This window comes from Acomys minous (genome assembly GCF_964271855.1).
Source record: "Acomys minous genome assembly, chromosome: 2".
Classification (NCBI taxonomy): domain Eukaryota; kingdom Metazoa; phylum Chordata; class Mammalia; order Rodentia; family Muridae; genus Acomys; species Acomys minous.
The window spans coordinates 66,921,142-66,933,787 of record NC_140484.1 but is presented as its reverse complement, the minus strand read 5'-3'; the positions used below and the strand labels follow the sequence as shown (position 1 = coordinate 66,933,787).

The window sequence follows — 12,646 nt, the reverse complement described above, 5'->3', positions numbered from 1 at the left end:
TTGAAAGCAAAGGTTTCAAGTGCACAGTAGACCTGGAAACCATTGAGGAGCCCATGAGGCAGTCTGACCCCAGAAAGCACGAGGCCTCTGGTGCTCAAAGCCTATGGTTCCAATCATGTCTTTTCTACATCTGAACCATATGACTAACACAGAATTACCTTGGCTTCATCCCCTTGTATTAAGGAGGATGATACAAAGACAGGGCGCCAGAGGTGCTGTCTGAAGCAGTGAAGTGCTAAGCCCCAGGGTGCTGAGCTGCTGAGCTGGTGTTGAGCAGCACTGCACCTCTCACCCTAAGCCTCTCTCCATGGAGACCCTCACTAGGAATAGGTCAGAGCATTTGATCCTCCAGGATTCAAAGAATTTCTTTAAATTCAGACCAGTATGCCTCCTCCTCCTCCTCCTCCTCCTCCTCCTCCTCCTCCTCCTCCTCCTCCAGGGCCCAGGGTTGCCTAGGCTGCAGGTAGTGTGAGAATCTCGTATGGGTAAGGGCAAGCGTGGGCAGCTTCCTGGGTTGTAAGCCCTCTTCTGTGGCAACCACTTCAGAGTGCTGACAGCAAGCAGCAGCAGAGGGCCTCCATACCAAAGAGCTCCACAGTTCAGAGAAGTCTACCATACACAGAGGCATGAGCAGGTGCACAGGATTGGGGGTGTAACCTGTGGGTATAACATGTGTCACCCTGATTCTCTGTGTCCACCTTACTGAATTCATCAATGTCTGAATCTTGAAGCACTTTCTACTTCTCAATAAACATATATGTACACACATAAGATATATATATATGTATACAATATACACAGAACATATGCATGCAGATGCACATGAGCTGCTCATGACACACACGCATAACACATACACCCATATGGCAAACATGCATAAACATGCACAAATGTACACATGATGCATACATGCACACAAGGCACACAAGCACACATACGCATACGATTCACATATGCACATATGCAAAATATACTTGTATACATCTATATAACACAAATGTATATGTTACACATGGAAATTCATGCATGATATGCACATAGCCATGTGCACATATATATACATCCATACTACACAGTGTACACATAACACACACTTGCACATACAGACAAATATACACATAATACATACACAGAACACATAGTGCATGTGCATGCACAGCACTAAGCACATGTACTCATATGATGCACAGATACACACACCACACATGTGTGCACAACACATGTATGCACACTAATGCACACAACATGAATGCATAAAGCACATTCACATATAGCATATACACAATACATGCATGCACACTTGCACAAGTACATACACAGATGCAGGTCAGATCATTACATAGACTTCTATAAGGGCTCGAAGACCTTCCTCAGAAAGGCCTGCATTGTTTGGAGAGGCAGACCCCTCCCCTTATGCATTCTGCTATACCTTGGCCTTCTGACTTATGTGGACTCTCCTGAGGGCATACGATCGGGAACAGACTCATGTGCAGGACTCGTCTGCAGGCATTTGGGGCATGCAAGAATAAGTGTCACTATGACTGGAGCCTTAGGGCAGGCCGAGGATTTTTGGTTCACACTCCAGGAAACATACAGAAATTCCCTGGTGCTTAGTGAAAGGTGAGGGCAAATGACAGGAGTGGGGCTTGTGGGACAAGCCTGTCGGCTGGGGAGTAGGAAGGGTGATGCTGCTCCAGAGGTGCCAAAGCCGTGGAAGTCCCAGTGTTGCCTTGGTTACATGGGGGTCCAGAAACAGGGTAAGGATCTGGTTCCACTTCAGTGTTGTCACAGGCAGGGACCCCAGAGCACCAGAGCAACCTAACAGTTCCTGCATATCCTTGTGGAGTTCTTTTGGGATGTCTTGGACTTCTGGGGCTGTGTACCACGTTGAAAGACTAAACAGCAGGCAGGCATCCAACCTTCTCTTTGGCCAGGATTATGTGGAGCCAAATTTGGTCTGTGTTCACTTGAAGTTCTTTTTTTTTTTTTTTTTTTTGTTTTTTTGTTTTTTCTCTGTGGCCTGCCAAAAGGCCAAATATAGGTTTTAAAGCAGAACTTGTAACAGGTGGGAGGGATTTTTTTGAAGGAGGGAGATGGAACAAAAGTTTAACATGGCAAATCATGACCTCATGGAAACGGCCTCTTGGGACAGAAAGGGACCCCCAAAACTCATCTTGTCACCCTGCAATGCTGAGATTCAGGTCCCAGCATGGCCTCTAGCCAGGCTTAGAGGATGGATTCGCACTTCTCAGGCAGGAGACCCTGACTTTCTGTTCAGCCTCTCTGGACCTCAATGCCCGCATCTGTAAGATGAGGACGAGACCCATTCCGCAGAATCGTTGTGAGATGAGAGCATGAACACAGTGAGGATTTGGTCCAAAGGAGACACAAACCACACGTTATCTGAGGGGGCTCAGACGTCAGATAGAATCTGTGAGAAGCAAATGCCACAGTTTTACCCCGCAGAGGCTTGCTGATCTTGCTGGATGGTTCGATAATTAAGTCTTCTTAAAAACTCCCTTTGGGGAGGCTGGAGGAGTCGCACAAACAGCAATGGGCTCGCCATGCAAGCAAGCAAGCATAGGCACTGAGTTCAGATCCCCAGAACTCATGTCAAAAGCAGGGCCTAGCAGCATGTGCCTGAACCACCAGCAACGACAAAATGGGTGGTGGAGTCAGACAGATCCCTGCGGAAGTTCCTTGCTTGCTAGCCTAGACAACTTCGTGAGGTTCTAGACTAACAAGATACTTTACTGTCCTAAACAAAGCATGGAAGGTGTCTGAAGAAGGAACACACTAAGGTTGTTATCTGATCTCCACGAATGTATTCACACATGAATGTGTATACCTACATGTACACATGAACACACACACACACACACACACACACACACACACACACACGCCTATCTTTTTCGGAGCGCCAAGACGCTAGGACCAGCCAGGAATACAGACCATTTGGGAAACATGACTTACCATCCCATGCTGTGCTGGCTAGTTTTATGTCAACTTGACATAAGCTAAAGTCATCTGAGAGGAGGCAACTCCAATTAAGAAAATGTCTCCATAAGACCAGGCTGTAGGCAAGCCAGTAAGACATTTTCTTAATTAGTGATTGATGGAGGAGGGCCCAGACTGTTGTGGGTGTTGCCATGCCTGGGCAGGTGGTCCTGGTTTTATAAGAAAGCAGGCTGAGCAAGCCATGGGTAAGCAGCACCTTTCTTGCCTCTAGGTTGCTGCCCTGTTTGAGTTCCTGTCCTTACTTCCTTTGATGATGAACAAAGTGATCTGGAAGTGTAAGCCAAATAAACCTCCTCTTCAACTTTCTTATCGTTCATGGTGTTTCATTGCAGCAGAAACCTTAAGACACTTGGCAGCAGTGTGCCTGCATTTGGATATTTCATTGTTATTAACTGTAGACTCTAAGTTTGGAGCTTTTGTCTCTTTTAATTCATCACTTCTAAAGCAGAAATCTTTAAAAAGTGAATATTCCGGTGATGCTCACAGCTCCAGTTCCTCAGGTCCTCCCTGACTCTGGCAATGAAATGAGGGGAAAGGTAGCCCTGCTTCCTCTCCACAGGGTTGAAGGACAAGGGCAGAGAGTGATGCTGAAATGAGTGATGCAAAGGCAGTGGCCGCAGAATTGATACACTGGAGATCCATTCAAGACAGAGGTGTTTTAGTGGGGAGTAGCATACAACCACTGTCCTTTCCTTCCACCAACTCTAACCACCGCACAACCTCAGCTCAAAGAAAACTCCAGGAAAACTAAGTTGGCAGCAGAGTTATGGCTGACACTCTGTCCCTCCTGTCCCTGAGCCCTCACCCAGGCAACCCACCAAGCTGAGAGCCACCACTGCCAGCTCTCCTGGAGGTAGCCCAGGTGGTGCAAGCAGCCAGAATCCAGCTGGATACAGGCACTAGGCTTGCCCAGACCCTTCTCTCTGAATTCCAATTCCTCATTTGGCAATGGGTTGGAAGAGAGGTGATTTAGGAAGTCTAAGCTCTTCAAGCCCTGTGTCTGTTTGCCCTTATGCTAATGCTGGATACTTCTCCCAGTCTGGCCAATGGATCTGGGAACACTTGAGAGAGAGAGAGAGAGAGAGAGAGAGAGAGAGAGAGAGAGAGAGAGAGAGAGAGAGAGAGGCAGACAGAGAGAGAGAGAGAGAGAGAGAGAGAGAGAGAGAGAGAGAGAGCAGGCAGGCAGACAGACAGACAGACAGACAGACAGACACACACACACACACACACACACACAGAGAGAGAGAGAGAGAGAGAGAGAGAGAGAGAGAGAGAGAGAGATCATGCTTCTAGGTAGGAATGGGGACCCAGGTACTCTGTCCTTGATGCCTGGAGTTTGTACCACTCGGTAAGTTCCAGGTATACCAGGAGAACTCTAAGGACTGACCTCTTGAACACACAGGATATATCTTCCCTTGCCGTCTTTCAGTAGGAGAAGGTCACTTTCGGTTCTCCTGACTGCTGCTATTGTCAGAGGCCACCAGGACTCTAGTCCTAGGAAGAGCACTTCCTCACTGTCAGATGCTCCACTGCAGCAGGATATGTCTGGAGCTTTGCAGAGTGTTTACCACGTTTTTTTTTTTTTCTTAGCTCTCCCTCCCACAGAGACTCCTCAGGAAGGCAGAACTGGGTTTGACGCAGAGCCAAACCAGACTCTCAAGGATTAAAAGATCATAGAAACCACCCCCAATTCAACAGCCTTACTCTGCAGATAAGATACGCAGCCCCAAGGAGTGTAAAGACTTGTCCAAGGTTCAGACCCAGAATTGGAGCTGAAATCAGAAGGCCATTAGCTATCCACCCACTTCATCATCAAGCCTGGGGTGCAGGGGAGGAGCTGCCTCTAAATCCTGACTTTTCAATTGATCTTCCCTATGAGCTTGAGGATATGAGGGAGTCATGTCAGTCAGCTTCACTGCAGTGTGCAGTGTGCATAATTGACATGGTCCTTCGAGCAGGTGGCTCATCCATACTAACTGCCCTCATTGCCACTGGTGTGAATTATGACTGCTTTCAATGGTCACTTGACATGGTTACAATGCCCCTAGCGCATGCCCTCAGCAGCCTCAGGTAACACACTCCCTTCTCTCCGCAGGCTGGTGGAACTGTTCTCCACGGCACCCATTGGCTCCCACTGGGGTGTGCTGTCCAAGTGCTTGGCCTACAGCAAGGCTGCATCTGACCCCTTCGTATACTCCTTGCTGCGACACCAGTACCGCCGGAGCTGCAAGGAGCTTCTGAACAGGCTCTTCAACAGACGCTCCATCCACTCTGTGGGCCTCACAGGTGACTCTCACAGCCAGAACATTCTGCCAGTGTCGGAATGAAGGACGGCTCTCCTGTTAGGCGGTTCAGGATGCGGTGGCCAGAGCAGAGGGAGGTGGTCTGGGATTCCTGGGTGGACAGTCACTGCTACCGTTGCCTGGCGACTGCAGTGATACTGATGTCTGAACAAGTCCTGGTCCCTGTTTCTTGGCCCTTCCAGGGTAGATGTCAAACTGCCTCATTTGTCACCAAAGGATGGCCATAGTCCATGCCCTGGCCTTTCTTCCTAAGAGTGTGTTTTGAGTGCTTGCACTCACCAAAGGCCTCCCAAAGGATGGAAGGCCAGTCATTGTCCAGGACACAGAGTACTGGTGGCAGGTATGGGACATGACACCCGCCTGTTTGCTAACTACTGGTCATGGCGCTCCATGCTCCAAAGGACATTTCAGTGAGGCTGGCTTTCGCCATCTGGCCCCAGATCTAATATGACATCTCTTTTCTACTTGGTAGTTTTTGCTGCTGCAACCCAAATATTAGGCAGCTGGTACCAACTATATAATGACCTGCTGGCATCCTTGGGCTCTGCACTCAATGGGAACATGTTTAACATCAGTTTGCTGCCTACCGGTTGTCTTAGGAACGATGAATTTGATTCAACTTTTGTCCCTCTTTCACCAAACGAACTAATGTTTGCGTGTGTTGACAATCTTAGCATGAAAGTGGTCGCAATAGACAGGTCATAGATAATGTTAGATTCTACAGCCTCTGAGCAGGAAGTCACCTTCTTCTGATTTCCGTGCCACAGCTATGGGAGCCCAGTAAAGCGGGAAGATGGTGGCTGGTCTTTTCTACCTCCCCATCTGGGATGTGAGTTGCTAGGAAATACTTCTTCTCGGCTTAGACATCTTGCCCATTGTATCCTCTGAGGTGGGGGCACAGGAGCTGACCTGAACGGAGATGTGTGCTCAGATTCTCACGTACCGGCTTCCATTATCCTGGTGGTTCATTATGATCATTCTGCAGTTTTGTCCTGAGAAAGCAGGGGCCATCCAAGGTCACCACAAAAGTGCTCTGTGCCACTGATGAGAGAGTGCAATTAGTAGTTCCTATCATATAAATGCCAATCCGCTGGGAGCCATTGTCTTTAGTCTCATTAAAAACTAAGACAAGGACTGGGGAAATAGCTTAGCCAGTAACGTGCTTACTGTACAAGCGCGAGAGCCTGAGTCTAACCCTAAGAATCCACACTAAAAGCCAACTGCAGATGGTGGCACGTGCCTGTAGTCCTAGCACCAGAGAGTCAAGAGAGGAGAATCCACGGGACCCATCCCTCAGCCAAGACTTATCTGAACAGGTGAGGTGCAGACCAGTATCCGAGCTCAAAAAAGATAAGAAAAAATGTGGGTGGTGACTGAGAAACAACACCTGAGGTTGACCTCTGGCCTCCATATGCCAGTGTGCATGCGCACATGCACGCACACACACACACATACACACACGCACGCACCTATGCACTGCCCATGCCTTTTTCCCATCTCATTATCATCAAAATGACTTAAGCAGCTGTTTCTCAGGCTCCTCAGTGACTCCTCTAGGTGAGAAGAGTAGAGTGCCATTGAGTCAGAAATATCATTTGCTCCTCACAGCTCCACACATCCTCGCCTCCAAAGTATAGTGGGAACTATCCACCTGGGACCAACATAAAGGATGTTGATTTTCCCTGCCAGACACCCCCAGGAGAGAAAAGCAGAGAAACATCTTCTTGTCTATTTAAAAAGATGCCCTATCATTAACTCTTGGCAATCCATTTAGAAAACAGCTCCACCAGGCCTAGTGTTGTCAGGCTTCAGAGTTTCCATGGAGACCAAGAAAGGGAGCCAATTGTAACATCTATCTTCCCATTGCTGGGAGAGGTATGCTCACATGTATCTTGTTAGAGTAAAGAACCTGGGTGCCAGAGGGGGACACCCCAAGATACTTGTTTGGACTTTGAACCCAGCTTTCCCCAGCCAGTCTTCGGTGGGAGTTGGTGAGGTACATCCCTCCTATGATGAGGGATGTCGCAAGGTTGCCTGAAGTTAGACACAGTAGAAGTCCTTATATACTCAGAATAGCTCAGGTTATAAATCAGGTCTTTTCTCTGTAGAGCTGGCTCTCACCAATCTACAGGCATGCCACTGCCACCACACTTGTTTCTGGAATAAAAGTGTCCTGGTTCAGAGTCCATTGGGTCCCATCTAGCCCAAATCATGACAGTGACTTCTATAGCTTTCCTAGTTAGAAGCAGGTGCCTGCCTTCTGTTGTCCCAACACTCAAAGTGCTAGGGGAGTGCAAAGCAAGCAAGGAGCTAAGGCAGCATGCACTAGATAATTTCCCTTGTCACACAAATACTGCTGATGTTGGGCAAAAGAGGAGTAGTGATCCAGAGGGTGAGGTCCGGGAGGCAAGCAAAGGTGAATGGTGGCACCCGCTTCCCCGGTGTAGGTTCAGAGGGAGAGTTATCCTACAAACCCTTTCTCTGATCTGTATAGGCAACTTATTGTGGCCCGGGTTGCAGTGAGATCTCTTTGTCCCTTCTTTAGCCAAGAAGCAGGATCTGCCACCCACGCCACCACATATCCGGAAGGATGTACGCTGTAATGTTCATTCTGCCTTTAAAACTGCTCACCATATAATAAAACTCATTACGTTGGCATCATGCCACAGACAGGAACCCCAGATAAGCCCACTGATGGAGCGTTTTCATTATCGCTTAGACACAGACTTAAAAACCCAAGGGAAGGGAGGGCAAAGCAGCTCCATCGGCAATGGGCACTGGTCAATGCCGTGGCGCCTGCCTTCCCATAAATGTTTATAATCAGCTCTGCACATCTCTGAAACGTGTCCCCTATGGTCACTGTTCCCACTTGAGCAATCTACCTCATTCTGGTAATTTAATTCATCAAACAACGTGTGGTTTTCTCAGGTATGAGGCATTAAAAAAGCAAGACTCTGTCCCCCAAGGCAAAGAGCCTCATTGACTTCCTTGACTCCTGCTAGTTTAAGGAGTCACGTTGACTGCACTTGGACTTGAGAGCCCAGTCGCTGGGCAGGCAAAACCCCTCTGTGAAGCTTGAGAGTAGTGCCTATAGAGGAGAGGCCTTCCAGATCTCAAATCTAGTCAGAGGGCTCAGTTCCAGTGGTATACACACTATTTACCTTTTATAATCTCTTTGCCCCGATGTATATTTTCCTTGGATCCCTTTCAGGAGGTCAGGATCTCAGGGCCCCTGGGAACATAGGATGTTTGCTGAATGGCAAAGATTTGGTGTCTGTGATTTTCATGGCTAGCTCACTTCTCATAGACACTTGTCTGTGTTCACTTAGGAGGTGAGCATGGCTTGGCGACCTCCTTGGCTTGTTTCCCACTGGATTTTCTTCCAGGACTCAGCTCAGGCCCCCATCACTCTGAGCAATAAACCTCTCACCTTGTGTTTGTGAGAGATTTGTTTTCTTTTTCATGTATCTTTCTCGCTGAGAGAAGGTAGACAGAGCAGAGCCAAGCCTGTGTACTGGTGGCCACCTGTTTCCAGGCTTCAACACCCAGCACACTGTGCCTGGCTGTGATACAGGCGCCGGATGAACCAAAGGCTGTGTGCTGTCAGGTTTGACCCCAGCACAGGGTTAAGTAAGCTGCTTGATTTTCCTGTGGAGATTCTATAAGGTGCTAGAGACCTCATTGATCAGTTCATAGCCTTCAACCCATGAACATCATGGGGAAAGATCTGGAGGCTGTGGGGTTCCCACTGCCTTCCTGAGAGTCTGAGAGTTTGAATGGAGACAGTGGCACTTAAACTTGCCCATCCCCAAGTGCCACCAGGGAAGGTGTTCAATATGAACTCCAGAGCTCCCCCTTCAGAGGTGGATTCAGGCAAGCTGGCACAACTTAGAATTCTATGATATATATATATATATGTGTGTCCAGGCAGCTGACTCAGGTGATCTTCTAACTATGGGAAGATGGTCCTTAATGTCTGGATTAAATGTCTAGAACCCCAGATGTCAGGCTGGGGCAGTATTTCCTTTGACCTCTATGATTACCTAGGAAGTAGATCCCAGTAAGCATCCTCATTATATAGAGAAGGTTTATTGGTTGTTGTTGTTGTTGTTTTGGTTTTGGGGAGGGGGTGTTCATTTGTTTGTTTGTTTTTGAGTCCTGGACACACAGAGACTTGAGGGAAGAAGTCAAGCAAGGTAGTAGTAGGCTTGGTAGCTGTCAGTCCCAGTCAATATGTACGCCTCACCTCACCTCCCCATCATCTTTCTCCTTTTGCCTGTAAGAATCCTGAGGGGCAGGGCTCAACAGCTACCTCTGTCCCCAGCAGTGATAGCTCACCTGCCGAGACAGTGTCTGATTGGTGTTGATGGCTTCTTGTCAACCTGCACTTTATTAAAGGAGACTTTGGGCCATCATTTCAGTGAGCATCAGTAACAAACAGCATTCTTGAGACCGAAGTGGGGCTCCTCATTCCCTGAAGCAGTAGAACTCACGTAGAGATGAGGAGCGGAGCCTGTTGTGGGGAGAGGGTGGAGGGGCTCCACAACTCCGGAAAAACTTGTGTGGGAGGAGACTGCTTTTCTAAGTTCCCCACATGACCTGCTAGCTCCCATTGCCTCCCAAAGCTCAAGTGGCCTCTGTGTTCTAGGGAGCTAGAGAGCTTGCTTGTTCTCTGTCTCTGCTCCTGGCCTGAACTAAGGAAGGTATCAGGAACCACTGGCTTTTCTTGCCTTTCTTATATTTATGGTTGTGAGCCTAGCCTTTAATGGCTGAGCCATCTCTCTAGCCCTCTTGCCTTTCTTCAGAAGTTGCTGTGGGCTTGAAGGCCTCTTCAGCTCTTTCCCCCAGGCAAAGTGAAGACTAGGAGATGGGCACTTTAGGCAGTCAGTTTCCCAGGAGCGAGGAGCCACGGGACCCAAGGGATGCAATTGTTAAACATCAAGGATCCAGCATAGTATAGAGAGGACACAGTTGGATCTTGAGGTGGTTTTCATAATCCTGACCCCATGTATCAAGTCAGGGACTGTGGTGTGCCAGAGGGCCAGAGAATGGGCTTCTGCAATGGCATGCTGAGTGTCAGGTGACATAATGGGATTTTTACCAAGAGCTGTGGGAGTTCTCTCCTGTCACTCCATTGTTCTGTAACCCTGAGCCCCCCTGTGCCAGGTGCCAGGGTAGAGCAGTGTCTAGGTGGGCTTAGGTTAAGGATGTTGCTCAGCGCTGTTAACTGGAGGCCCTGAAAGACTTTGCAGAGGTAGTGGGCTTTGGTCCAGAACTGCTGGTACAGCCTGGGGTGCAACAGATGTGGACAAGCCTGGTAAAGGGGTCTAGCAGGGTAGGGCTTAATGTACATCCAGGAACACTGCTCAGTGCAGACTCAGAAGTGGGAAGTACCTCCTGAGACAAAGTGAGTGCCCTCTGTGGCCAATGGTGTAGATACTTGTGAAGTCAGAACAAAACTAGGAAAAGATGACAGGGATGAAAATCCACAAGTATTTAGCTAGCCAAAAAAGAGAAGAAAAAAGAAAAGAAAAAAGAAAAGAAAAGAAAAAGGTAGAGGAAAGAAAGGAAGAAAGGGAAAAGAAGACTAGGGAGGGGAAGACAAAAGGAATTGCACTCATTATTAGTTAAATGTTTTATTTACTTATCACCTATTCCTTCCTTCCAATTTACTCTATCCCTCTCCCAACACAAGCTCTCCTTCCCAATCTCATGTACCTTTTTTGAAAAATCCCATCGAGTTCAATTGGTGTGGCTGGTGTGTGTGTGGGGGGGGGGGTGTAATAGGGCTACCTACCAGGGCATAGGCAATCTACCCAGGGCCAGAGCTCAGAAGAAAACTTCTACTCCTTCTCTAACAGCCATCACTGCCAAAAGCTCCTCAGCCAGAGTGGGGCTTTGTTATCACCTCTCCCTTCTAAGTTGGAATTTTGACTGGCTTGGTCTTATGCAGGTCTTGTAATGCAGCCAGAGCAACTATGAGTCCACGTTATACCGTTGGTGAGTGCCGCATCCGGAAGGCATCTTTTTGCTGCAGTCCTCCCAACCTCTGGCTCTCACAGTCTTTCTCCTGGCCCTTCAGAGATGATCCCTAAGCCTTGGTGAAGGAGGCAAAATATAGATGTCTCACTTAGGGCTGAGTACTCTAGCATCTCTTACTGCAGCCTGGTAGATGGCTGTATTAAAGTCAATTTACTGCCAAACTAACTCCTCTGTGGGTTGAGAATGGCCCAATCTGAAGGTGCAGGGAAGTGAGGTCCCTAGAGATCAGTGTTTAGTCACATCATATATATTTAATTCTTTGAAATATATTATCTATTTTGATCGTAGTCACCTACAACTCCGTTCTTCAGCTTCTCCTAAATCCACCCCCACCTCCCTAACCCCCAATTTTGTGTCCACTTAAATTAAAAAAAAAAACCTAGCAACTCCAGCATGGGCTGTTCATATACTTTTAGGTGTGAGGCCATTTTCTGGAGCTTGATCAACTTATCTGGCAGACTCTCCTTTCTCCAGAAGCCATGCACTGTTCAAGCCTCCTCAGTGAGGGCTGGGGGACTCACGAGCCCCTTCCCCCTTCATGCTAGAATGTTGTTGACTGGCTTGTTCTTGTGCAGCCTTGTCACAGCTGCTGTGAGTTCATGAGCACAGTGGTTCTGTCATGTCCAAAAGGACACAAAGCACAAAGGTTTCAGACTGATCCTCCCCAACCTCTGGCTATTAAATATTTCTGCCCCCTCTTCCACAATGGTCCATGAGCCTCGCTGTTCACATGAGTGCACTTGTGCATGTGTGATACAGATGTCCTATTTGTGGCTGAGCACACCAGTCTGTGAGTTTCTCCACTAACCACTATCTACTGTACAAAGAAACTTCTCTGATGAGGTTTAAAAGCTGCACCAATCTATGGACAGAGAGATATAAATTTAGAGAACAGTTTGATGCTATCTCCATTTATCAAAGTAGGAGTTTAAATATATAAACTAACATGTTCACCTCCAGAGACTGTTAGCTCCCCAACCATGGACTCTTGGGTAGATTTGCAGTACCAGGCATGTGCTTCTTCCTGTGCAGTCATCCTTAAATCCAATCAGAAAATAAATTGGTTACTCCATAACATTTGTGCCACTACTGTACCCATGGGCAAATCTTGCCATGTTGGTCTTTGCTGTAGTTTTCAAGGCTCACAGCTGGCTAAGACTGTTAAGGACATTTCCCTCAGCAGCCCACATAGCACCTTCCAGTACCATGAGAGTTAGCCAGCAAGGGAGGAAGCTTCCTGGTCCGTATTGATTTTTACCACATCCTATTTCTAACATACA

The 12,646-nt window shown here is 47.8% G+C and overlaps 1 protein-coding gene across 3 annotated transcripts in view; it reads left to right on the top strand.

Moving 5' to 3' along the window:
• The window catches only part of GPR26 (G protein-coupled receptor 26), a 32,039-nt gene that overhangs the window by 15,165 nt on the left and 4,228 nt on the right, over window positions 1-12,646 (top strand). The window contains exon 3 of one of the 3 annotated variants that reach the window (XM_084758380.1): window positions 5,117-5,307. In XM_084758380.1, the coding sequence (XP_084614506.1) occupies window positions 5,117-5,307 (191 nt within the window). Of the gene's footprint in view, window positions 1-3,232; window positions 3,336-5,116; window positions 11,098-12,646 lie in introns of those variants that run through there. The other 2 variants (XM_084758381.1, XM_084758382.1) reach the window with 2 other exon arrangements.